We start from the raw sequence: 27,996 nt of genomic DNA on the forward strand, positions 1-27,996 counted from the left end.
GAAATCTTCCAGGACAGAAAAGAGCTGGGTGAAAGAGGGAGAGATTGGGGCTGGAATCTGTCTGAGCAACCTGGCCCTCAGATGTATCTAAGCAGCAAAGCAATTTAAGGATGTGACCATAAAAAGAAAACAGCACCTGCCTTGCTGAGCAGTCTAGTCTGGAAATTGCTGGGTTAGCAACACGTTGCACCCTGTGAAAGCTTGTGACTTCAATGTGAAAAAACAGAGGTTTTAATTAAATTGGGTGTTTTTGAGTCTCCCACAGGGAGTTGGGATTTGGACGTTGATAAACCGAGAACTTTATTAGAATAAAGGGAGCCTTCTCAGAAATCCTGGAACCACAGCCCTTGGTGAGATACTTTATCCACATGTGGCCATGTTTTAGCCTGTAAAAGCACTGTTAGAGTTAGCATTCTTTTGCAGCCAAGCAGGGTAACCCTGGAATGGTGTTCTTGGTCTGTGGTCTAGGGTTGTCCACATTGTGCTTTTCCAAATGGTTTTTGATGAGCTGTAGGATTTCAGGAGTGGAAGTGTTCCCTGTAGGACTCAAGATTTCTTAGTCTTTTGTTGTTGATGTTGTCTTGAATTTGGAAAGATTATACAAATGAGCTATGGTGGGATTAGGGAACATTTCTCCAAACTTCATCCAGTAGACTCTGATATTCAATTCAGCTATGTTAATTGAGAACTTTCTTTCTTTTTTCTTTTTTTTTTTTAAGATTTTATTTATTTATCTGACAGAGACATCACAAGTAGGCGGAGAGGCAGGCAGAGAGAGAGGGAAGCAGGCTCCCCCACTGAGCAGAGAGCCCAATGCGGCGCTCGATCCCAGGATGTTGAGATCATGAAGCCGAAGGCAGAGGCTTTAACCCACTGAGCCACCCAGGCACCCCAATTGAACACTTCCTACATGAAAGCACTATCCCAGGGTCTGAGTGTATAAATGGGGATATGAAGACAAGTCTGACCTATAGAAGTTTGTAAATGAGCACATACTTAACTCTAATATAAGTAAGATTGGAAAAATTACTGTAAATACAAACAAAGAGGAACTTGGAGTAGGGAAAGATAAATTCTTCCAACTCAGTGGAGTTGGAAGAGATCTCACTAAAGAAGGAATATATGAGCTTGCCCTTAGAGATTACCTAATATTTCCACAGCTAGGGAAGAGGGGATGGAAGAAAAAGCAAAGAATAAAGGCATGCTATGGGCAGTATGCTAAAAGGCTATCAGGTACAATGGACGCTAGGGTCAGCTGCCTGAATTAAAACCATGGTTTTGTTCCACTTAGAAGCTATGTGTCTTTATACACATTATACCCTTCTCTATGCCTCAGTAGTCTCACTTTAAAGTGAAGATTCTGATAGTATACACTTCACAGTTTTGTTGTGAGGATTTAAATAACAAATACATATTAGTGCTTAGGATAGTACCAAGCATATAATAAATGCTTAGAAAATTTTAGTTATTATTATTCTTCAATACGAATGTTTCTCTAACCTATCTTTTTGGGCTTATTTTACACTATTCTCCAAAAGCATGCTGCCCCAACAACTGGCTGGATGGTTTATGCATGTGCAAAGATGTCCTATATTTTGCTGTTCATGGCTTTTCCACTAAGTTGTTTTCTCTACCTAGAATTTCTCCATCTATCAAAATCCTATCTATTCAAAGCCTCTCTTAAACACCAGATGTAACTTCTAGACAAATGTTAGTATCCTTATGTCACTTCATAGGCATCATGGTAAATTTTCAGAAGCTTCCTTTCTGAAACTTCCCATTTACCAAAGTTACTACTGACCTTCTGGAGTGATTCATGAGGTCTGAGGAATGTGAGGGTTTTCCCTTCCTTTTCCCTAGGGGGAGGGAAGGGCAGATTCATCTCTCTGCTATTTCTAGATTTCCCTGAAAGATGACAGCAACACAAAAGGAACAAGGTAAACCTGGTCTCTTGAATGTGCTAATGTTTTACCCAACCCAACCTGGAGGCCATTGCCACATTTGTGAATAAGACCTGACTCAGAGAGAGCTCTTCGTGAAGTTCCCAAGAACATTCTGAATCAGCCTATTTTAGAATGGAGAAGGGTCTCATCTCCTCAATTTTGAGAAGTGTGTCATAGATTGAGCTAGAGGAGTGATCCAAGGGGAGGAGGATGGAAGATTCCCTATCAAAGAGTGAGCAGGTTCAATGGCCAACATTGGAGGGAGAGTTTGGCTGTTGGAAAGAATCCTAAATACTTGACTGGGAATGCAAGACCGAGTGGGAAGAAGCCTTTCCTATTTTCTGTTTACCTATCTGTCTGGGAACAAATGCATGATCTCAGTCTCATGTTTTCACATCCAACTGTGTCAGAGTCCACCATAAGGCAGTACTCAATAGAGAAGTTCAGGCTTAAACATGCAAGGCCTGGAGGTTTGTTCACATTCAGCTCTCTCAAGCCTGGAGAATTTTGGCTCAGTGTGGGGGAAGGGAATGAGAAAAAGAGAGGACATGGCCCCAGCCACCCACTGTGGCATTCCTGGGTTTTGATTAAAGAAGAAAATATTGGCTCTGACATTCTCAATTTGCAAGATCCAAATGTATTTTGACTTTTTAGAAGAAACAAGGGTTCAGGTTTCGCGGGAATGATCCTGCTCAGAACTTCTGACTCAAAACCTAAAGCTGCTCGGCTTCTTAGTAGTTGAATGCACAGCAAGGGCAGTTAGCAAAGTGACATTGCAATGGCTGTGAGTTGCACAACAGCATGATGTCAGCCTTCTGATGAGAGCTGGGCTGTTGAGCAATGCCACTTGGAAGAGAGAGGTCACACACAGAAACCTGTCCAACAGTTCTAAGAATTTTATATCTTTAAAAATATTCAATATATTTCTCTATGTGTTGGGGCCCAGGCTTTCCAAATCCCTGATTAGTGTTTTTCCAGAAATCTCCCTTGAATCTTGGGTCAGAAAGTGAGTTTCCAATTGACAAGTTAAGCTTATTTTAAAATATCCTGCAGTGAAATCAGGATAGGGCATTTATTTATTTTTAATTTTTTTTTTAATTTAAAAAAAATTTTAATTTTTTTATAAACATATAATGTATTATTAGCCCCAGGGGTACAGGTCTGTGAATAGCCAGGTTTACACACACAGGATAAGGCATTTAAAGTGGGGGAGGAATTTCCCAGAAAGATCCCTGCTCATTGCACCTGCCCTCTCCCAATTACTCTCACCTACAGTCTCTTTCTTAATGCTGAGTCTTGGATAGTTGAGATCAAGAGTCTCCAAGAGGCAAGGTAGTTTAGACTCAGGTAAGGTTTACCATTCCCTCATCCTAGCAGGCAAGAGACATGCATGCCATTGCATTCTATCATGCCTGGTATAGCAGCACCCTGCTGCTCCATCCACAAACCGTCGTCCCAAGATGAACCTAGAAGACGGCTTGGATGGGAAGCTGCCACTTCTCTTTCTGGCTCTGGGAAGAGATGAGTCATGGACACCAGCAGAGGACAAGGAGTTGGCTAACCAGACCTAAAGAGTTGGGATCCTTCTAGATATTGCTCCATATAGAATGAAAGGAAAATAGCTGCATATCTGACAAGTGCTCAGTAGCAGCAGCCTATGGGATATGGCCCTTCCTCTACAGATCTTTTACCTTGGCCCTTCAGTCATTATTCTAATATTTGTTTGCTAAGGACCTACAATTTGGTAAAGAGTCTCCTTCATGAAAAGGCAAACTTTTGTAATAGGGTATGGGAGCCTCCAAGAAGAGTTTTACCTCTTTTGAATTCCTAACACTGATATTCAATTTATTCAATTTTTCCATTTAAAAAGTGCTCTGTGTGTGTGTGTGTGTGTGTGTGTGTATTCTAATCTAAAAGATAAAGAGAGATCCTGAGGAAGTGATGAAGTATGAATAAATGTACTTCAAAGACTAAAAGTGGATTCTAAACACAAATGTCTTCATTTAGGGAAAATTAGAGAAAATACCCCAGGGAGGAAAAGGTATCAAATCTAACAGTTAGCATGTAATAATATTTTGTCAGGAGTTTTTTCCCTCATTTCAGTTCAACTGTAGTCTGTAGACTTTCAGCTAGAACTAATCTTCTAATCAAAAGGGAACAAATCTATTTATAATTGACATAAATGATAGTCCTATTTATAGTTCTCTTTGGTGTTCCATGTTTCTCTGTGGGAGATTTTCCCTGAAACAAAAGCCTACTTTTTGAAGCAACTGTGTTCCAGAGACAGCCTTGATCATTTCTCTTGCCCGAGAGATATATTTAATTAACCTCTTATCCCTCCTCATGGGATGGTGGAATATGGGAAGCACTGTCCAATAATACAGCTATTCCTACTTTCCCCCTTGTATTTCCAGCAAAAAGGGATACATGACCCAAAAAGGAATGGCTGTCCCAACCTCTAGAGAAAGGTGCCTGAATGTCATTTTGGCTAACCCAATTGCAACTTTAGAATGTACTTTAGCCTAGCACTCCATCAATTCAAACAACACCTCATTCGAGTTATCTCTAGAAACCTAGGCCTTAATTACCTAGAAACTATGGGATGACTCCAGAGGTATTATTTTGCATGATACTCATAAACCCCCCCTTTTGGAGGCAGAACAGTTTTGATAGTACCCTGTTTACAAGAAAGAGAATTACCTAAAGGCACTCAGCTTATAAGTATCAAAGTCTTCTCAGGTGTTCAGGTCTCCTCACCTCATAATCAGAACCCCTTTTGATACCTAACATTGTCCCTTTGGTTAAAAAATATATCATATAAATATATATTTTTATATAAAAATATAAAAATATTTTTATATAAAAATATATATTTCAAATATACCCAGATATGCACAGTTAGATTTCTGTTTAATCTGGAAAAATATCTGTTTTGAGGACTCCTTGTGCTGAAAGAAAAGGAATCAATGCTGCGCACGTTCTCTGTGTCAGACCATGTCTCGACAGGGAAATACAGAGAATCAGATGGAAAGGGAACCTCATGACTCCAGGTTGAATTTGGATACATCATTGAGATTGAGTTGGAAAGACTGGCCTGGCAAATTCACAAAGGGAGGGTTTTTTTCACGTACTTCTCATCAACTCAAAGTCAAAGCAGCTTGTTTGCCCAGTATTTCTTGCCTCTCTCAAGGAACAGAACACATCCATACCTCTACCTAGTTAAGGACCCAGGCAGACAGAAGGTATATGAAGGTGACAAATTCCACTTCCTTTTAAACATCAATGGAAAACTTCACAAGACTATACATATAGAGAGAAGAATGAAAACTCTCAATATTCATTTGGAAATTTAATAAGCATGTTTTGACATCTGCCATGTCCAGGAGGAATAGAAAAAAAAAAAAGAATGTCATTTTTATATTTTATTATTTCTTTTAATGCTTTCAGTTTACCTTGATGATAATTTCTACACATGGGTAAATGTTACATTCTTAACCAGACTGAGATAACTTAAGGCAGGCTTTTATGTTATATCTGGAGAACATGGTGTGTGCTTGTTAATATATTATTTGTCCCCACTTTCATTCTTGTTTTAGTTTTTTTTTTATTTCTAGCACCATCCGGGGTACATATTAGTCCATAAAACACTGCCTAATTGAATTCTATTTTAGAAGAGTGGCTTTCTGCCTTTTAGTTCATATTTTACAACTGGTCATTCTGATCAAAATCCATTAAGTTGGATCCATTTCTGGAGCCACTAAGTTCTTTTTTTTTTTTTTTTTTTTTTTTTTTTTAGATTTTGTTTATCTATTTGACAGAGAGAGAGAGATCGCAAGCAGGCAGGCAGAGAACTAGAGAGCAGGCAGGGAGAAGCAGGCTCCCTGCCGAGCAGAGAGCCTGATGCAGAGCTCTATCCCAGAACACTGAGATCATGACCTGAGCCGAAGGCAGAGGCTTAACCCTCTGAGCCACCCAGGGACCCCTGGAGCTACTAAGTTCTGACTCTATAACCTTGAAACTTGTTGTTGGGCTCTTCCTTCTGCCAGGGCAAACAGGAATGAGAGTGCCTTTCTGGGTGTTCAGTAACTCTGGAAATGGATATCTTTGAATGCAGTGTGCAAAGTTCTTTCTCTTTCATTTTTTTCAAGGGTATTTGTGCTCTACCTGACACTGGCTGAACTCACTATTTCAGCACGCCCGCCCACCAAAAGACTGACTTCTGTAATTCTAACAAAGTTAAGCATACTAAAGGGTTTGCTGATGCTCCTTGTGAGACATGCAATAGGGATTTAATCAGAAGATCACAGCCAGCTTCCAACAGAAAGGATCATGTTCTGTTTACCTAAATTCCCTCAGTAGTTTCCTTTAGATACAGCATTTCTCACTCTCTATTTGAAAATGCTTCAGAGTCTATGGGGACCTTCCAACTCAGCCATGTCTGCATTTCAAATGAGTTACTACCTTATTATGGGCACGCACTACCAATCTAGGCCTGGGAGGCTAAAGAAAAATGGATAGCTTAATTAATTCCATGCAGAAATTGACTGTGTTGTGTACAAGGGAGTATGTGGGATTTTACAGAAGATGAATAAAACAGTCGTCACCTTTGAGGAGCTTATAGCCAACCAATGGTATAAAGCATGAACACTCACCAAAAAAACACAATATAGAATAGATTAGAAATTGCCTATAATAGCCAAGCAAATCCTGTAAAAGAGTCAGTGGGCCACACTAATGCAATAGAGAGTGGTGAAGATTTTGGTACTAATGTAGATGTAAGAGACAGATAATTCAAAGTTTTGTAAAAACACTGCATTTGCCAAACTAAATACTTCTGAAGATTGGATGCAATTTACAGACTGCCAGTTTTTGAGCTTTGCTGTAGGGAAATGTTAGAAAATAGAGTTGAAAAGTTAGATAGAGGTCTTATATAAAATGCCTTACTATCAAATTGTGGAATTTGGATTCAATTTACTTAGCCATGGATAGTCACTGAAGTTGTTTAGAAAAGGAATAAAGTGATTAGAGCTGTGCTTTAGAAAGATTAATTTCATGGGTGGGATGGCTGGTGTCAAGCAATATTGGACACAGAGCGATCATTGAGGAGGCTGTTGCAATAGTTTTGGTGAGTGATGAGGAGGACCTAAATAGTGATGGGAATGGAAGGAAGGACACATGTGTAATCTTCCAGTGAATTGGTAACAGCTGTTCTGGATCTTGGTGCAAAACAAACTACAATGCTACAACTCACTTTGTCTGAAGAGTTGAGTTTGATGGTCTCCATTGTCCTAAACACTTGGAGTGATTGCATAACTTGTCCATTGAGTTGGCTGGGAAACTGGTCTTTCCTTCCTTACAAGGTCACTGTCCAAAAGCTCACTTACTCTTGAAGAAATATCCCTCTGATAGCCTCTAAATTATTGAATGTTCAGTTTTTCATACTTGGGCTCTTCCTTCACCAGGAAGACTTGATCATCTTTTAAATTTTATCTGAGCTAAACCCTTGCTATGTTTGAGGAGAAAAATGAAACACTTTAAAGAAAAGTTTATGGAATCAGCAGTGGCGTGGGTGATAGTGCAAAGGCAATAAATGAATGTTGTGTTGAATAAAGAAGAAAGGTGTATGGTTAATATCCAAAGATATCTTGTATATCTGGGGAAGGGGTGGCACAGGTCCATGTATGCTGAGGCCCCATGGGTATGTAGATGAATAAAGCAAGCTTGTAAGGCACTGTGGTGGGCTAAAGGGGCATATATCCCACCTAAAAACCTCTAGCTAATAGCAGCTACTCAGGAATGCTGACTAGTACCACTAGATCAACTAACTTTCCAAAAATCTCTCGTTTTTTATAATTCCAAAATTTAAAAAGTATATTTGTTGGTGCAAACAAAACATGTTTGTGGCCTAGATTCAGGTAGGGTGGGAATAGGGCACAATTTTGTGATATCTGCTTTAAAGTAACTCTGTGAGGGTAGTAGGTATCTTTACTCATGCCTTTCATCATTAATGTTTTGCTAACAAGAGGGAACTCAATGGATGGTGTAGGTTGGAATAATATAGGGGAGGCACATTTCTATCTGATCCAAGCTTGGGGTTCATGATTGATATTTAATGGATTCTCACATACAAGTGAGAAATCTCTTTGAAGGCATGGCTTTATCCTCTCTATTAGCACAGAACAGGTGCCCAGTAAATGCTATAATTAAATAAATTAATGCCATAATTTTACTTCCATACATTTTACTAAAGCTCTGAATAAAAATAATGAAAGAAGAATTCTAGTAAAGAAACAATAATAGCTCTATATCCAGTTGGATTTCTTAAATGATTTTAGAGATTTCCATGAAACAACAGTAAAAGTTAGTTTTGGAAAAGGTTCTAGAGAGTGCCTGGTCAACATTCTTTCAGTGGGTAGAGTGCTGAGGAGTAAGGGACGTTGCATTAAAATGCTGAGGACTAAGTCTAAATAAATTAAATATATAATTGTGAGCTAAGTCCAGTACTACCAATTGAATTGACTACAATCAGGAGGTGACAGATACTTAAAATTTAAAGAAAGTGTATATGAAAAGATTCTGAAAACTATATCTATGACTTACTTTTTTCCTTCTGGAGAATTGTGAAAAGAGATCATAGTGACCCCATCTCAGAAGTGGAATGTCATGGTTCAACTTAATATTATTGTTCCAACGGAAACAGGTTTTGAGACTCATGGGACTATTCACCAAATTTACCAAGTTATTTAGTGGTAAACCTCTGGGTAAACCCAAGATACCCAAAGTCCCTCATTCAAAGCCCTCCCTCTTTTTTTTAATGTCATTCAAGGAAAAGAAGTTATAAACTGGACCTCTCTCACTTTTACCTGCCTTACTGTAGGATGAGGTCTTTCTGAACAAGCACATCCTTTAGATATCTGGACTTTCATTAATTGGTTCAGTCTGGGGAACTTGTCTAGTTCCAGAAAGGGTCTAGTGAAGGCTTTCAACTGGGAGCCAGCTGCAGTTTTTAAAGTTTACCCTTTATGTTCCAATAGGAGACAGAAACCCAGTTTTCTTAGCTCAAAACAATTTCTTTTAAATTCCAATAGCAAACCTAATGGAACTAATCAACTCAGAGTCATAAGAAATAATATTAGAACCTGGCTAAACATGACAAAGGAAGCAATTTGATATGAGTAAAACACACATTTGTCCACTCAATGCAATTAGAAATATTTTTTTTTTAAGGACTCTTGCTTGGCTGTTCTTATAAAATGTAACTATTGAAAAAGAAGCTGGCAAGATCTAAAGGACTGGATCTCAGTTCCTGGCCCCAGTGATGGGTTTGGAAATTGCAGCCACAGCAATTAGGAGTTCCAATTTCCAGTTCACAGAAGGTCAGCCCTTGGGGTTATCCTTGGAGCAGTTCTATACTTCCTCCCAGGAAAGTCTCTACCAACGTGAAGGAATTGGGGACTTGATATGGTTGAATTGGCATATATATTGTTAAAGATCACAGCATGTTTGGCTCCAACACTTTTCAAATCTTCAGTGGAAGTTCAGCCCTGACTAGCTTGTGTTCTCTTTTTTAACAGATGAGTCACCTACCAACATGTACCTGTTATTTTCTGTGATTCCCTAGACCAGGGCTCCTCAAACCCTGATGTGCATATGAATCCTCTGGGCATCTGGTTTAAAATGCAGATTTTGTTTTAATTAGTCTGGAGTAGAGCCCCTGATTTTGTGTTTCCAACAAGCTATCAGGTTGCTTCGAGTAGCAAGGCTGTAGTCTTCATACACTAAACTGTATTTTTACTACGTAATATGTGTGACCTTAGAACATTTGTTAATCAAACCAAACTTTCCTATCATAAACAAGAGACTACTTTTTGCCACTTTCGATGGTCTTCAATGACGTCTGTTTTTTTCTAAGAGAATTCTCTGTTCTTTATTATTGCCATTATGTTGTTGTTGTTGGAGGAGGATATTGAAATCATTTATATTGACTGAAATAAATTACTTGATGGATGTCAGTGATCAGTGCCTACTTTAGAACCAGCCAGAAGTAAGTTCTTCTGTGTCTTTAGCTTACACAGCATAGTGTTTTCATGCAATGTTACTAAACCCTGGTCTGATGTCTCTGGTAAGGGAGATTTCCATAATTGCATGCAAAGCACTAGTAATCTACAGAAATGCCAGCCAGATTTGTGGCACTAATACCTTTTACAAGTCTTATGATTCTAATAACTCAGGGCCCACAGACTGTCTATCTTAAGGTAAGCCTGAAATGATGCTTATTGTATGAGTATGTCATTGATCTTCTCAGAATCTATCCCCAAATATCTGTTCCATAGTGGGAGGCAAGAATCAGCTAAAAAGAAGGAATCTTTGGAAAGCCAAAAACATCTCTACACCAAATTGAGAGAGTGGAATTATAAGGTGAATGCAGTTAACTGGCAGTCACATCTATGTCGAAAACATAATCATCCCTTTAATAAGGAACATTTGCTGTGCTTGACAAACTCACAGTGAAATGGCTGGATCCATAGGAAGGAACATGCTGAAAATGGTTTCAATATGATCCTGTTTTTTCACTCAATAACCATTGATTGAGGGTGTCCAGCCAAAAACAATGAGAAAATGAGCCAACAATAGTCTTAGCCTTTGACCATATTAGATATAGTTGCAGCTGAAATTTGTTATATGTTTCAGTCATAACAAAGCACCCATATGGAACAAATATTGGCAGTATGGCAGCTGATGAAACTAGCAAAAATTAAACAAATTATCAATTGCTCACTCCCAAATTACCCCAAAAAGAAATTAGATCGATTTTCAGTAGCTTTGCTTTCAAATTTCTTCATTCCATGAGTCACCACTACCTTCTGCCAAACTAAATATGTCTATGAACGGCTGGAAACTTTAATGGAAAGAAACATAAAACTCAAAATACGTAGGAAAATTTAAGCTTCTTCATGGAAGACCTTCACATGAAGGCTAGCAAGTCAGGAATGTGTGGAGACAGAAATAATGCATCAACAATACCTTTTGTTTTGGGTGGCTTTTGAGTTAATAAGCAATACAAAATGCATAAACTAGGCAACCAACTGACATGACTTGAAATTAAAGGTATCTCTAAAAAGAAACTAACTCTTTACTATTGTCTTTAAAATTTCTAATCCATCAAACTACTAGAATCTATGAAAATCCATTAGTCCTACAGTAAGGTTGATAAGATTTGGAATAAAGAGACTTGATGATGTTATCTGATGGGTGACAGAAGTTCGAAAAAAAAAAGTTTTCTGATTGGTTAAGGGCTCAGATTTTCAAACACTGTTCTAATGCACTATAACAGAAGTGACTGACTGACAGTAATCCTGAGTTGCTAGTGCTACCTTTATGTGAGTTTATCAAGGTTAAGTTTACAGTGTAGTCCTGTGCAAAAACCCTAGATTAAGTGAGGTGACTGAATTGCAGTTCTGGCTTTCCCACCAGTGTGCTTTGTGACCTCATGCCTATTATTTTATTTTCTGGATCTTGCTTCCTTCTTCTGGGAAGTGAGAGCACTGAACCAGATTGCTCTATATGGTTCTTTCTAGACCTCCAATTCTTCAAATATGCAGTGGCAAATAAAAAATTACTTATTCTCCGAGGGCTTGTGCTCTAGCTGTTATACTTGTATTGAAGGTTTATTTGCCAGAGATGGACCATTTGTTATGTGCCTTCCCTTGACTACCGTCACTCCTTTTAGTATGAATATCTCAGATGACACAGAGAGGAACTGACTGGAGGTTCTGTTTTCAAAGCCACTTCCACAGATGGAACTTCTTTGTGAAGGCTCTTCTGGTAGACCTTGAAAATTCTCTGTTGACTAGAATTAGCTTACTTTTGAGCTAGCAGAAATTTTTACCGGGGCAATAGTAAAGGGGTCCCAAGAAATGATATCTCAGATAAGATTTTTTATCCTATACCTTAAATCTCAGATCCTTAATGGTGGCAGTAACAAATGGAAAGTCCTTGGGATATATTCTGGGGACTGGTAGAAGGAAATAGTGGAATGATTTTGTCAACATCAAATCAAACAGTTTTATTAAGTGTCCAACCCCAGGTACTGTGGAGGACAGAAAAAAAACAAACAAACCCAAAACCTTAAAACTTCATTTTTCTGAAAGAGTTCAAAATAGAGAGAATGAAAATTCATGGTAGCAGTGACCATGATTAGCAGTATTTGATTGTGAGGTTCAAATGTCTTTGCTAAGTCAAATATTATGTTTCTGAGAGCCGTTGGATGTGAAGCCTCTGAAACAGAAGAACCACCTGCCACATGGTCACTGGGCCATATGGTGATAACACTCACAATTTTTATCTCATCAAAGACATGCCCAAACAAAAAAATTCAATTGTCCTAAGTCAGCCTGAGATAAGGAAGGAGTTACACTCAGCAACCTGAGAGTGCAGAGATACTTTTCTGATTAGTGAGTACATTCCCTCTGCTGAACACTGCATTTGAGGCTGAGCAGAAATCACCAATAGCTTGGGAGAATGGAAATCTCTGACTTGGGAGAATGGAAATCTTTTGCCTACATGTGAAACCTCAGTGACTACCTAACCACCTTGAGGAGACAGAATCTTTAAGCAAGCTTAGTGTGGTAAAGTGATAAGCTCTGTCTTTTTTTTCCTGCTTCCTGCATTGAGGACATGAATAGTAATACTGGGTGAACATTCTGAAAATCCATTAGTTAACTCTTGGGCCATCTAAATGCAAAGTGATATCTTAAAAGAAGATACCAATATACTTTTCTTTCTGATTAATAAGGTTGAGGTGGTACACTGCCAAATTAACTTTTCTAAATTATAATTATTGCAGAACACTTGAACTGATGGGTCAATACCATTAATAACTGAAGTTGAACCACTGAAATAATTCGTGGTGATGATTAGAGGGACAAGGCAAAGCACTCAACTCATTCAATTAACGGTAACATATTTGGATGGCCTCTTAGGTTTTCAAAGCCCTTCAATAGTTGAACCTCAAAACAAGGTGTAATATTTTAATTCCCACTTTATTAATGAGGAGAATGTAAGACCCAAGGATATTAAGTAACTGTGCCAAGGGGAAGAAATGCTATTAAGTAGGGGAACTGGGTGAGACTTAAATGTGGAACTTCAGTTTCCTATGCAATACTTCATTGATCTTTCTGTTTTTTGCTGGGGCTGTTTCTGGGCAATAAAATGCCTCTGGTGATATTTAGATCGAAAAGACACAGAAAGAAAGAGAAAAATTGTGGCCACCATATTTGAGCCAGGCTTTTTCACTTATGGGACATTGACAGCTATTTATTATATGACTAAGAAGGAAAATGCCATAAATATTGAGGTCATAGATAATGGTCTTCTTTTTCATTTGCTCCAGTGGTCATTATCATATTTCTTTTTTTTTCCATTATAATTCTAAGCACAAAGTTTTGCTTTATACCATTTCTACCTTCCTTTACTGCTGTTACTAAAATAAATGAGTTTTGTAGCTATAACACAAAAAGGAGTGCCTACACATACCTTCTAGATAGCCTATAGGAAGAATTTTTTAATTTCAGAAAAAATTTTTCAAAGCCACAGTGAATGTTCTCACTGTTTACTCTGGGCAATGGAACATAAACTCCTGATTAACCAGTGACTGATAATTAGCTTTTCTGTTTCTTTCACTTATGGCTTTCCCATCCCTCTAGTTGCTTCTCTTCTGGAGATTTCTAGTCCAGTAGTTCTCAACTAGGGGTGATTCCACACCCCTACCCTGAGGGGATCAGGCAATGTTGAGATGCTTTTGATTGTCATGACTCAGAGGAGGGATACTAGCATCCAGAGGGTAGTAGCCAAGTCTGGTGCTAAACATTCACAATGCACAGAACTCCCCTCCCCCAGTAAAAAGTTACCTCGCCCAAAATGTCAATAGTGTTGAGGTTGAGAAACTGTTGCCAATGACACTGCTGAGGGAGGTGAGTGGGGAGTATAAGAATAAAATAGGATTTAAAAACATGTCCTTTTGTCTCACAAAGGGGCTGGAGCTGGGGGCAGTGAAGAAGGAGAAGTGAGGAGGCCAAAATCTATAGTGTCCTCAAATCAGTTTAATCTAGAATTCTAACTCTTGGTGCTCCTTTCCCCAGTTTCATAGATAATCAGGAGTTGTTGGCTGCATGTGCGTTGGCTCAATGCAGACTTTCTTAATCACTTGCCTCTGATGAAAGAGCCATTTCATCAGGGTAAATGGCACAGAGGCAGTACCATCTTCCCAGCAATATTCACAGAATTGACTCTATGACTAACCCAATTTCAAAGTTTAAAAAGACCACTCCAATAATCTTTTAATATCTCATAAAGACCACAGATTAAAGAAGAAAGTCTGAAGAGATTCATAGAGCATTTGCCTGGAAGTCTGCAAAAAAATCAGGTGTAAATTTCTTTTGGCCTGAGGCTGTCAGAGAAATCTCCAGAAAAAAAGCTGATCCAACAACTCGTCAGTCTGTTTCAGATTTTCCAGAAGCACAGCTTTGCTAAGTCATTCCAAAGCAGCTCTACCCAAGTTGACATTGGAGAGAGTGACCAAAGAGTCAGAATAATATAATATACAATAATAGTCTAAATTATGACCTTAAGTGGACTTGGAATGCCTAAAGCACATCTGAAGATTTTGTGTAATGTATAAGAAACAGGCAAGGAATTACTTTAGTTTGTGCAAATTTCTACACCAAGGGAAAGTGTTAAACTTAAGTTTCAGGTGAGTTTACTGGAATGAGAGAGCCACCAAGATCTATATTCGTTTCGGTGAGCCTGATTGGAGGCCTGTCCCAGCCCATTTTAATATACTAGGTAACTTGACATGGGTACGATTCATTGCTGCCAAAAGACAAACACCACATTGGAATCAGAAAGGAGAATCAATAGTACCTTTTTCTATTTCTGCCACTAAGTAACAGTGTGACCTTGGACATGTCACCTCTCTATGAGTTTCATTCTTGATGTATGACTATTTTTCAAGGGGTTCCAACCTTGTAGCAGTCTTTAATTTTACTTCCTTTGAATAATCAGGTATTTTTCAGAAGCAGGTACTAGAGAGATATATACTTAATCAATATTCAGGTCCTTGGGTGTCTTTCCAGTTGCTTCAGCATGGCATTTCTTTCTTTCTTTTTTTTTTTTTTTTTTTTTTTTTTTTTTTTTTTTTTTTTTTTTTTGGCATGGAAACCCTATCCTGTAGTATGCCTGAGCATTTAATGCAAAAGGTTTTAATTTAAAAGAGTGTGTGGTCTCTATGGGTTGCACAATTTTTCTTTGTGTCCATGCTGCTGCTGATCAAATATTGCAAAGCCATTAATTACCCTAGGACAAATGCAGAGGGCCACATGCAAAAGTTCTGGCCAATTGTATAAAGCAATATGCCAGATATAAAGTAAGTGAAGGGTTTTTCTTGGTATTTAAGGTTCAGTGAAAAAGTAAGAGGGGCAGCTATGCCAAGAATGAAAAGCCAGAGCTTGCCAAGTGCTTCTTTAAGTGGCTTTAGCCAATGTGAGACTAAACAATGCATTAAATGGCCGACAACTTACTGCAGTTAAGGAATCACACGTCAAATAACAGCTCTTTGCTGTTTTAAACATGATATTGCATATAGATAAAGACAAACAAAATGCTGTGTTGTCATCTTCTTAGTCTAACAGCTAATAAGGCCTGAAGATTTGAACTTTCCAGGCAACCAAAAGTAATTATTTGTGATGTAAGAGCTTGCTGATGTTTCAGAGAGAGGTGTAGGATGGAACTCTGCCTGGGCAGCAGCTCCGGGCAAGAACAATTTTTTTGCCACCATGGTTGTCAAAGACATCTGGCTTCATGAAAGAGCAAAGGCTTTGTAGCCCATTATTGACAACAATGAGAAGTCTACTTGAGAAAAATCTTGTACTTGTTTTCAGTGTCTGATTTTTTTGTTATAGACTGTGAAATGGGAAGGAAGGCTGCTAGAGGGGTGAGGTCGGCTCTTTACAGAGGCCCTGAGGAAGGCTGGCATGGTACATAATGTCTGGAAAACACATATGGTAGCACAGGGAATTTGAAAAATAGAGAAGACAGTCTTGACTGTCTTCTGGATCCAAAGTGCCTAACTCACTAGCCACTTAAGAAACAATACATCCAAAACCAACAGTGTCAAACAGCTGGTTGAATGGTATCTGCACAGGTGAAAGCCTTACATCCAAACCCATCCAAACAAGACTGTACCCTTAATTTTGACCAGCTGTCATACAAATGCAAGCCATGGAATACAAATGGTGTGGCTCAACCCCAGCCCCACTCAAAGCAATGCTAATGGTGTATATCTTTGAATGCCAGGCTGTCTCATAACTCCTCCCATAGTCAAGCTGAAGAAGTCTCTTTCTGCTTGGCACACTATCTGGATTATGGCACCTTGTGATCACCTCTCCTTTACCACCTTTCTTCCATAACACCCAGAGAAAGATTCCCAGTCCAAACAAACAGCCCCTTTTCAGTTGGTCTTTGAGAAAAACAACAGAACTAAGAGCTGCAAGAAATGAGGCACTTGACATTTGCTAGCAGAGAAGGAAGAAAATGTGAAGTTGTCCAGAAGAGTTCCCCCGGATTGTACTGCATATCCTGGTGCTCACAGGTGAGCTGCAGTATTTACCCTGAGTAGGGTCCAGTCTCTTGAACAGCAACAGCCCCTAATCAAAGATTTTTTTGGGCACCCTGAAGATATTCAATTAGTATTTCCTAAATTTTCTGGAAGATAAAATGTAGGGTCATCACATGAATATCTCCCTCATGCCTCTTTTCAAAGAAGTGTTCAGAATCAACTGTGTTACTCTCTCTCAGAAGAGGATAGGATTTTTGGAAGCATCTCCCTATGGCATAACATTTTGGGCCTCCGAACAATGTAAATGGCCAAATGAACATGCTTCTTGGAGACAAGAGACCTTGACTTTTGTTCTAGATCTGTCCAGTGAGGTAAATCACAAAATCTCAGTGTCTCATAATTCTAATTTGTCCAGTGAAGCAATAATTATTCTCTCCCAGGGATAAAACCAAAGTGAGAGAGCTGATACAAGCAAATTTTGAAAAAGTAAATATACTAGTCAAACACAAGACATTCTTCTTTCTATTGATATTGCTATTACTACTAATAATAGGTTTTATCAGCTACCCCTAAGGAGAGAAAATGAGTGTCTAACTAATTGGGCTGTTCAGATACCTCAACCTTTGCAATAGACTCTGCAACTGACCCCACAAGAAAGTACGTAAGTACGGCTAACATGTGTATGGTGCTTACTGTGTACCAGGCAGTATTCTAAGTTAATATGCTCTAATACATTAATTCCTTTAATCCTAACACCAGTTCTATGAGGTAGGCCCCATTTTACAGATTAGGAATTGAGGAACAAAGAGGTTAAGTAATTTGCTCAAGGTCACCCACCAAGTAAACTAGAATTCAGACTCTGAATTCTTGGCAGTAGAGACCATGCTCTTGGTCCTGAACCCTTCACTCTTCTGCTTCTTATAATTCTCCATCAGGGAGATAGTCTTAAAGAATATTAAAATCTCAGAAAAATGCAAATTATCTTCTAATTTCTCACAGAAACTATCACCTTTTAAATGGTTCTTTGTTTGCATAGACGGGTCCTCTTGGACATATTTAAAGAGTAGTAGCAAGCATTTAGCATCAATACAAAAAACTCCTTACTTTTCTTTAAGAATATCTGTGGCCTAGTAACTTAGTGGTGCTAATGAGGGCAGGGCCATAAGGTCAAACCGCACATGTGCCAAATAATTTCAAAGAGAAAAGCTTTTCCACAGCCAGAGACTATACCCTTAATTTTGACCAGCTGTCATACAAATGCATGGGTACCAAGCCATGGAATACAAATGGTGTGGCTCAACCCCAGCCCCACACAAAGCAATGCTAATGGTGTATATCTTTGAATGCCCTGAACTATATACTCCCTTCTTTAATTGGAAAGGCTGTTTCAATAGGCCTGGCAAAAGGAGGTTGGTCAAGATTTAGAAGCCTATAGATTCTTATTTGCTCCTTCTGGTTTAATAAAGGGCAACTAAAAACTGACCTACTCCCTTGTTCTCACATCCAAGAGAGTGAGAAAATGTAAAGATGAGAACTGTCAGCTGGTCATTCCTCACAAAGAAACCCAGCAATCTGCTTGCATGAGGCATGTGCTCCTTTGGTTCAATGACCTTTGTGTATTTGGTCATGTCTGAACTTCCGTTCCATTCCTGAGGGGTTGAAATCCAGCTTAAAACAAAATAAAGCAAAACAAAGAAGCTGGCTATTCTTTCTTTAAGTACTGGAATCTTCTATCTTTGGGGGCAAACAAAAACTCTTTAGGGAAGATAAAGAACACTAAATGTTCTTTGGTCACTACTTAAATTTAAGGTTTAGCTTTCCTGAATAGCACCAAATCCTTGCTCATTATAACCTGGACTATGAGTCTGTTAAAATTAGAAGAAGTCATTTGCTTTAACAAAATCCCCTTGTTTTATGGACAAGGACATTTTGACCCAGGAAGTTTAAATGCCTGCCAAAGTCATACAGCTAATGAGTGACAGGTCTGGGAGCAGTTTTCTGAGCACTATATTTCAAATGAAAGAAGCCTGAGTTAATAATAATACCTAGATCTAGGAAGGTTATTACAATCAATAACCATGAATTTCATTGCAAAGTTTCACTTAAACTCTATAAAAGCAGTATGTTTTAACACATGAAGAATGGCCTTATTTTATTCAGACCTGTTCTTAATAACTATGCATTGGAAGCATGTTTTACAAAACCTATAAATCTGGAATAGCTGAAAGGATATCCAACTTTCTTTTCTAATTGATTTACTTCTCCTTTTTCCCAGACCACTGAGGTAAAGCATATACAGTTTATTTAAGGGACTGTTTATAGACTCTTAAAACTAAAAAGGACCCCAGAAACTTCCTTTCTTTTGGTTGCTCTTAATTGAAACCATCCAAGATGGTTGGTTGTCTGTCAAATTTTTAAGTATCTCCAAAGAGAGAAATTCCACAAACCCCTAAAGTACATGTTAAAATGTTTAATCACCATGACTGTCAAAAAATTATATCTATGGCAAGCTTAACTTCTTCTTTTTCACTTGAAGCTCTGTTCCTCTTGCTATGTTTCATGCAAAATGAGGTTATAACAAGCCCTCCTCTATGAGGGCTCCATCAATCTGGTGAGATAATAGCTAGCTCTTTCCCAATGTGCCACTTCATTACGCCACCATTTTTCTCACAGGACTGTGAGAGCACAAGACTGGCTGATACCTTCTCTTACTATGATGCATAGGGAAGAATTAGTAATTAGCTCTTCATTGGAACTTTCATTTCGTAAAATGTCTGGGGAAGCTGCATTAATTATAGAGGAACTGTTCTACTTATGCTAGAAAAATTGTTCACAAAACAGATAATCTAGAAGGTTGCCTCCACTATGTTGTAGTGGAACTTGTGCTTATAGAGAAATAGGAGCTCATTCACACACTGGGTCAGTCTATACAAAGTAAACATTAATTTTTTAAAATTCAGAACTGTTCTGTTTCTAATAGTTTAAAAAAAAACTCCCCTTGTTAAACACTCTGACCTGACCAAAAAAAAAATAAATATTGAGGCAATTTTCTTTTAGATATTTGAATTTTAAACAAAGATCAGAAACTGCTTTCCACTCTTAAAAAAAGAAAACAACGAAACTATATTTTCAAAATGGATTTGAAGCAGCTTAAAATAAAAGGCACAACCACAATAAAACTTTGAAGGTAAGGGTAAAAACAATGAAAAGAGTCAACTGACAGGGAATAGAAACTGACAGGGAATAGAAAGATAATTGAGATACTTTCCTCTAAAAAGTATCTCAAGGACCCATAAATGCTTAGAGCTGACTTCTCCACAAACACTAAATCTCAGGGGACAAAAAGGAAACTCAATAAAATTTGTTGACAACAGTTAATGCTTGTTAGAATAATTGGCTCAGACACAAAACAGACCATCAATGTAGGCTTAAGGATTATGACCAAAATGCAGACTCTAAGTCATTGTTAGTATCCACCATATTCAGATGAATAAAAGAAAAACAATTTTATCCAACAGCTGGGTAAGTAGGAGGCAGGAATTATCCAAAGTACTTGACAAACCTAAATCTTTATGGTTCTGAAGACTAAGATCCCAAATAACTAATTCTATTCTATTCAACTGGATTCAGTTGGATACAATTTAATTCAAGCTTGTCAGTCCAGTGATCAGATATGAGACTCTACTATCTCAGCCAGGCATTGAGCTAGATACTGGGATTCCATGGTAAAGAGTCCATGGCATCAAAAAGCCCATTGAGAGGGTAGATCCTGGTTAGGTGATTTCAAATGGGACAAAATATTCAGGAAAAGGGCAAAGAACTATAATCTATTCTCCTATGATTATTTTTCTCTCATGACACTTAAAAATACTTATGTGTATTTTTTTAATCTCCTAACTAGACTATGAGTTCTTTGAAAGCAAAGTCAATTTCTCATTCATTTCTAGGCATCTCATTCATGCCTAGTACAATGTCTGACATGTAGCAGATGCTACACTGATGTTTTGAATTAAAAAATTTAAAGGGGTTAACTTCTTTTGGGCAGAAAGGATTGTCCAGTTCACTAGAAAGTTAAAAAGAATACTTTTGGTCTATGTCAGACAATAGTCATGGAATTCTATAAGGCAGAATTTATGAAACATGGTCTCAGTGACAATACTGACAACAATCACAACAATCTATGAAACCATTTTCGATCCAATGTCATACTCTGAACATCAAAAGCTGCTGTATATAACCTTTCCCTTTCAAGTTATTCGAATGGAATCGAAAAATATTTGCTAAAATTTGATCATTGTAGTAACAATGAAAGAACCTTTTTGGTGCCTTGCTATTGGTTTTCATCCTAGTTGTCCAATACTCTTAACCATCTGTGTGCACATATATCAGTATTATATGGTTACTTGAGACCAAATCATTATTTACATTCCCATTTTTCATTATCTAATGCAAACATCACAGGCACAGAATGTCTAGTTTTCTTGCACTCTACATGGAAATCCTGGAACACATCAAGTTGAACAAGACAATTCATCCTGGCACATAACAGAAGACAATTGTGGGCTTGGCAGTTACCTTGATCCTTGGATCAAAGGAAATTGCAAAAACAGATTATCAAGGCAAAAAAAAAAAATCCTCTTGGACATAATATGTGAGAATAACTTAGTCATTTTTTATATGTGGATCAGTAGCAGCAAAGTAAAGAATAATGACATCTCATCATTGGGTGATGTTGATGTAACACATTTGCCTTTCATTGTATATTTCAAAGGTAAAAGAAGTCTGCTATTTGAAAAGTACTCACCCAGTGAACTTATTCATCTACCCTACAATAGAGAACTGGATAGAATTTCTTTATTGCCAGAAAAATAAATGAATTCACTCTATTAAAGCGTTAGCTGGAAACAGAGAAGAGTGTTTGCCCATTCGGGTAGCACTTCTCATTCTCTGTCACCAGTTGTTTAAAGACTATTTGTTGCCAAATCTATGGTGAGTACAAACCATCAGTCCCCCATTTGCTTCTCCCTTCCCATCTCCCCGACTCATCCCAGTCTGCTCTATACAGCAACCCCCCACACAAGCTCACACTTGTGCATACACTGCACATACGCACAGGCACACACCACCTTCCCTGGGAAGAAGATGAGAAAGACTTGAAGTATGTGAGTCATCAGAGGAGCTATTCAAAACTTAGTGGGCAACTGAGGTAAGCTGTCTACACTCGAGCAATAATGAACCTCTAAGAATGATTCATGCTCACTGAGGACCTGAACATCAGTTTCCTGGAACTCTCTAAAATTCTAAATAATTATATGGAATGAGCAATTGGCTTTAAATCTTTCACAGTCCTATACAATAAGGACAATAAGATATATTATACAATAAGATAGATGCCTCTGAGGTAGATTCTGTAAGTGCTCATTTCCCCCAGACAACATTGACTTATGTTTGTGTTTATTACTTGCAAACATTGACTGGGCTGTCTATTTTTTATTGACTGTCAGCTTTTTAATCACCTGAGATCTACTTATGGGATAAGTAACCCCACACTTGTCAGAAACTCTTTTCCAGATGGAGATATCACAGGAGAGTCCCAGAGAAAAGGAAGGCAATAACAAAACATCAAGGTCAATTTGCATAGAGGACAAATTAATATGGCATTTCACTTTGCATTTAGAGAGTGGCTATGTTTTTGCAAATGTGCCTTTGAGCAAAGTTCACCTTCTGTCCCTGATGCTTTCGTATTGCATGGTGACATCTGGGATTTGCCCCTTAATTCTTTTTCCCAGTCCACCTTACTATTTTACTCTGAATTACCTAGCACTTAAAACAGGCCTCGATGTTTCCATATGTTTATATGGGCACCCACAGATCACAAAAACAAAAACTTCAATTCCCCAGGGTCATTCTGTCCCCTTCCTTTTACTGAAAGGAAAGGAATAGTGAGGGTGGAGTACAATAATTTTGAGAAAGCTCGGCAGGAAGTAGTTAAAAGACAAACTGTTAAGGAGGAAAATTCCATCCTAAATCTGCAAAACCTGTCACAGCCCCGCTGACACACTAGGCTTAGTTTAAGGTGAGGAATCTCAGAGGCCGAGGACGGTGGCCAGCCATGGGCAGTCACTCAGTTATTCACACACTTCCTGCGGTTGTAAATCCACAGAGCAGTGGTGGGGGGGCTACTTACTGAAATAAAAACCCCTGTCTCCACACACGAACTGAAGAGCATCCACCAGTTCAGCCCCACAGAGTGTCTCTGGTCCAGCTGTCGCGGAGCTGGTGAAGGTGAGCAAGCACAGGGCCAGGTAGAAGAGATGAGAGGAGGACATGATGTGCAACTTTACCTGCCAAAAAATAGAAGGATGGTCATGTTTGCTCCTTGGTCCCTGCAAGGGCAGTGGGGGTGAGGCAAAGGTGCATCAGCCCTAGCATTCCATTATTGCCATTAGTTAGAACTACCCCGCACAGAATTGCAATGGAATGCATGACAGACCACAGGGTGGTGTGGACTGAGCATGGCTTGGCATCAAACCACCTTTTTAACCCCCTTTCCACTCTGGACTTCACTGAACCTCTTCTTTACAAGTTCCATCGCAATTCAATGAGATAAAATATCTAGAAACATTCACTATATAAGTGGAAAATGCTATTATCGCAGTAGAATCCTATAGCACTCAGAGATCCTGATAAACCTTCTGAATTATCAAAGGTTAAACTACACTCATTCCAGATTTGGGGCCAAATATATTTTATTAATTTAAATTCTCTAAAGATTGTCATCCACAGATGGCATAGGCATTCATTATGGACCAGAATATTAAGTTAACTAGAACATCGTTTTCTAGCTACTGATTAAAGATAATTCACTGTGGATAAAAAAGTCTTTGTGAAAATGTTATATGTCATTATAGGTTTTTTTTTTTTTTTTTAGATTTTATTTATTTATTTGTCAGAGAGAGAGCACAAGCGGGCAGAGTGACAGGCAGAGGCAGAGAGAGAAGCAGGCTCTGTCTTGGACAAGGAGCCTGATGCGGAACTCGATCCCGGGACCCTGGGATCATGACCTCAACCAAAGGCAGCGGCTGAACCAACTGAGCCACCCAGGCGTCCCTACAGGGTTTTGTTTTTGTTTTTGTTTTTTTTCATTTAATGAGAGAGAGAAAGAGAGAAACAGAGACATAGAGGAAGACAGAGAGGCAGAACAACTTCTTACCTGGGGAATATCAGCAGTTAACAAAACCACAAGTGGAAGTGAAAACAAAACAAAACAAAACAAAAAACCAGAAACAGGAAAAATAGGATTTAGGAATCAAATTAGCTCATGCTAAGTAGACCCTACATCTTCTGTATTCTAAAGCCTTCTGTGTCAAGTAAAATATCAAATCAACATATGCAGAGAGATTGCCTTCCATGAACAGGGCATTGGGCTCAAAACCTGCAAAATATTTTTTTTTTCTGTCACAGGAATTCTGACTTTATGTTTTGGAGGGATTTATGTGTCTCTGTAACCATTTTATAGCAGAATATACTGAGGGACCCCCATAATAGCCAAATAGCAGCCCGGCTGAAGGCAGAATTTCTGTGGCTTAAAGTAGTAGAAACAACGTTAAGGTCGCTAAGGTGATCACTAACTTTTCCATATCCCTCCTTGTGGCACAAAGATGTGGCTTCTTCCAGGAAGCCTCCCAAGGTGAGTGGCTTCACTTCCCTCAGATGCATTTACTTTTAGTGGTCTTGGAAGAATCATTGGCTGGATGAAAGCAAGGGACCTTATCAAAAGGGTCATGGAGTTACGCTGGAAGTGATCATTATAAAAAGAGGCTTTTCTGAACCTCACAGTAGTGGCAGGCCCATTCAACTCCAACCCTTTTGGTGAAACAGACTTAGTCATTTGCCTTCCTGGCCCTCCATGAACTCAGAACCTAATGGCTCTCTACATCAGTGGCAGAGTTTGCTCCATCATTTTAATTAAGATTTCCATTTTTGTGGCCAGCTCAGCAACTGGGAAAAAAAAACCAAAAAACAAAACAAAAAAACCTTAAATCCCTGACTCTCATTAACACAACATAAATAGTTAATGCTTGTAAAACAGTTTAAGATGAAAAGTGCCCTCCATTTGCAAACCATCATAAATAATGGACATAAAATAGAAGAGGAGGTAAAAGCTCAACTGAACACTTCCTCCATTTTCTCAAATAGGACCTCTGCATGGAAACCCTCCACCCCCACAGAGCCAAAGCCACCAAGACTGATAGAAACAGATTCTCATCCAATCTGCACTTTTTTTTTAGTTATAAAATAATTGGTGGGGGTTTTCCCCTTCAGTATTTCCAGTGGAAATTGAAACAGTTCCAACCTGTCTGGATTTCATTGCCTTTTTCAAAAGAACAAACTCCGAATTGATCTTATAGAACATATCCCACACTCTGGCAATGGGCCAGTTCTAGAACGCATGCTATTCTGCCAATCTTATTTCTCCATCCCTCCCTTGTTTGTTGAGTTTATAGTAATGCTGAAGGCCAAGCACCTGTAACTGTAGATAGCTTGAAGTTCTTCAGTTCTCATGAAATCCATGGAAAGAGGTAACCTTAGTGAATTAAGAACTCTGTGAGATGTCAGAACTATATTTTACATAGTTATTTCTGGCATAACACATATAAGTTCTCACATATAGACCACTGGCACTTCAAAATATAGATTTATTTTTTATAATTTTTTCTTTTTTCTTTTTCTTTTTCTTTCTATTTTGCTGAGTTATGTTGGTAGATAAATATCAGCACTTACAGTTCTAGGATAAGAGAAAACCTCCACTGCATTTTCCTTTAGTTCAGGGAACAGCCCAGCACACCCACAGAGAACCAGAGAATTTTATTACATTATGTTCCCCCCAAAGAAAGCAATAACAAACTTGCTTAGGGGTTAAAAGTTTGAAACAAGTGGCCCCATATGTCCGTTCTTTTCTTGTTCGTCTATTTTGCCAGGCACAAAAGAAACAAAGAGAGAGAAAGGAAAGATAGAGAGAGAAAGGAAGGAAGAACCAGAAGGAAAAGAGAAAAAAAAAAAAAAAAGAAAAAAAGATTTCAGAGCACTGTTTCTCAAAAATCATTCACAAATTCAAAATTTAAGAGACCTTTCTTTTTTTATCTTAAGTAAATGGAATATCAATTGATTCCAGATGTCTGGTTTACAATGAAAATGCCCAACAAAATTGAAGGGCAATAGCCATAAGAAAATACTCACTGTAGGTGTAACCATTTTTTGTGTGTTCCAGATCTTTTACAGCAGGTCAGGGTGGGTATTATGAAGCTGATGTGAATAGAAAACTGAGGACTTAAAAACATGTGCTGCTTTGTGGGTGGGGTTTGTGAAAGCATCTAGTTACATTTGGAGACCCAGGCAGGTATGCCATTAGCCTGGGTAAACTGCCTTTTGTCCATTCAAACAATGAACAAATTGCACAGCTGGGATTTGAGTCCATCTTTCCCCCCCAATCCCCCCTTTTTACCCCACCCCCCCCACCCCCGCCAGCTCAAGGCACCAATTTACATTGTGTGCTTATTGTAGCTGCTTGGAACAGGGATCCCAAGCTCTAATCTTCTGCCTTACCCCCTTCCCTCTGAACCAAACACTTACAAATATCTTGAGACTCACAGTACAATCAGCTTGTGAGTTCTGCCTCTAGGCAAGACACCTTTACTTAATTGAAAACATTTGAAGGACCATGCAGCTCCCTCATGCCACTTCTTGTTCCAGGTACAGGGGAAAAGCAACAACATTGCTAGTACTATTTCTGAAACTTTCATTTGGAGACAGTTTTCCGAACTTGTAATCAATGCAGAGATAACACTCAACAACACCTTTTATGATCACCTAAGTAGTGAGACAAAAACCTGAGCTGTCAGACTACATATATATATTATATGTATAGTATAGTATATAGTATATATAGAGAATTCATTTCTTTTAAAAAGCAAGATAGTCAGCATGTGTCTTGGCAACTGGAAGTTAGCAGAATCAGGTGCCCGACAAAGATGTATTCTTAACTCCTAAGCCACTTACTTGACTAAGAAAAATCCTAGTGGTGGAGTATTTGAAAGCAGCAAATGAATGCTGTACTAAGTGGCAGGGACGTTTTATGAATTGAGCTCTTAGGCAATTGCACTGAGGAGCCAGTGACAGCGGCTTAAAAATGCTTGCAAACTGGAAAAACACAAGTCTTGAAGGATATAATTTTGCTGAGAATGGAAACTTGAACTAGGGCCAGTGATTGGAAACGAGAAGTTGGCATTAACAGCGGCAGCCAAATTTACCTAAAGAGACTTTACAACACCGAGTATAAAAATCAGAGTTTTACAACACAAAATCCCAAGTCCAAACTTCACCTATGAAAGTCCCCTTCCAAAGAGAAAACTTGGACATGCAGTTGCTAGAAAGTTTCCGCTTTCCATATATACAGCATGCATTTGTTTAAATCATACAAATATGCAGGGTCAGCAGGAGTTGTCAAGTTCTGTTTCAGAAGAGCATATTAAACTTCTCTGTAACTTTGACTCTCTGGGCAAAAGTGCAGAGAGTTCTGGGACCTTAGCTCTAAAGATCATATTTAAAAGCTTTAACATCACCTAAAAGGTAACACTTCGTATGTAGCATGCTTGTAATAAAAAGTCCTGACAACTTAAAACACACACACACATACACACACACACATGCATACACATGAACACGGTCTTAAAAATAAAACATCTGCACCTGCAAAAAAAAAATCTAAAAGTTCATATCCATGCTCTATAGCCTTTAACCATAGACAGGATTTAAAGGAATCGTCTATAATGATACCACGGAAGCCCTGCAGAAGTGGAGGATTTAGCATAAGTACCTTGCAATAGTTTCTACTCATACAGATATCTGTGTAAAAGCATCCATCTCCCGGAGCTAGTTTTTCAGATCCCACAGAATTGCATATTCAGCAATTTATAAATAACTCCCAGTTCCGAAACAATGAAAATTCTAAAGTAAATAACATTTCTAGGCAGAAGCAAACAGTACACAATTTAAAGAAAATTCCCCAATGACTTCAAAGAGTAAGAAATATTTACCTTCAAGAAATCACAAAAGCAGCACTTAAATAATTGGTTTGGAAGACTGCTGATTTTTCCCATTGCTTCTGAAGTGCAAAGTCTGGAAATGAATTGGTTAGCAGGAATAATGAGGCAAAAAGAAATCCAGAGAGATGGGAGATGTTGAGAGCAATGTCACATTTCAATTTTGAGGACTTTATTCCATTGCGCAGGCTCTATCTGCTCTGAATTTAGCAGTGACAGTGAGATTTAGCAAACAGAAGAGGGATTTAGAGAAAATCCTCACATTTATCTACAAAACACAGACACTGTAGACAGGAAACAGCTGGGGGAACATTTGCCTTCTCTCTCTCTCCCTCTT

At 38.5% G+C, this 27,996-nt stretch overlaps 1 protein-coding gene across 5 annotated transcripts in view; it reads right to left on the reverse strand.

The window, feature by feature from the left end:
• The window catches only part of IGF1 (insulin like growth factor 1), a 72,355-nt gene extending 44,377 nt beyond the window's left edge, over positions 1-27,978 (reverse strand). For 3 of the 5 annotated variants that reach the window (XM_032844338.1, XM_032844335.1, XM_032844333.1), the window contains exons 1-2: positions 27,654-27,978; positions 22,745-22,901 (exon numbers count right to left, since the gene is read on the reverse strand). In XM_032844338.1, the coding sequence (XP_032700229.1) occupies positions 22,745-22,901; positions 27,654-27,716 (220 nt within the window). In that variant the 5' untranslated portion in view covers positions 27,717-27,978. Of the gene's footprint in view, positions 1-22,744; positions 22,902-25,797; positions 25,947-27,653 lie in introns of those variants that run through there. The other 2 variants (XM_032844339.1, XM_032844334.1) reach the window with 2 other exon arrangements.
• Between the last annotated feature and the right edge of the window lie 18 nt (positions 27,979-27,996).

This window comes from Lontra canadensis, unplaced genomic scaffold (assembly GCF_010015895.1).
Source record: "Lontra canadensis isolate GAN:19392208 unplaced genomic scaffold, GSC_riverotter_1.0 scaffold150, whole genome shotgun sequence".
Classification (NCBI taxonomy): Eukaryota; Metazoa; Chordata; class Mammalia; order Carnivora; family Mustelidae; genus Lontra; species Lontra canadensis.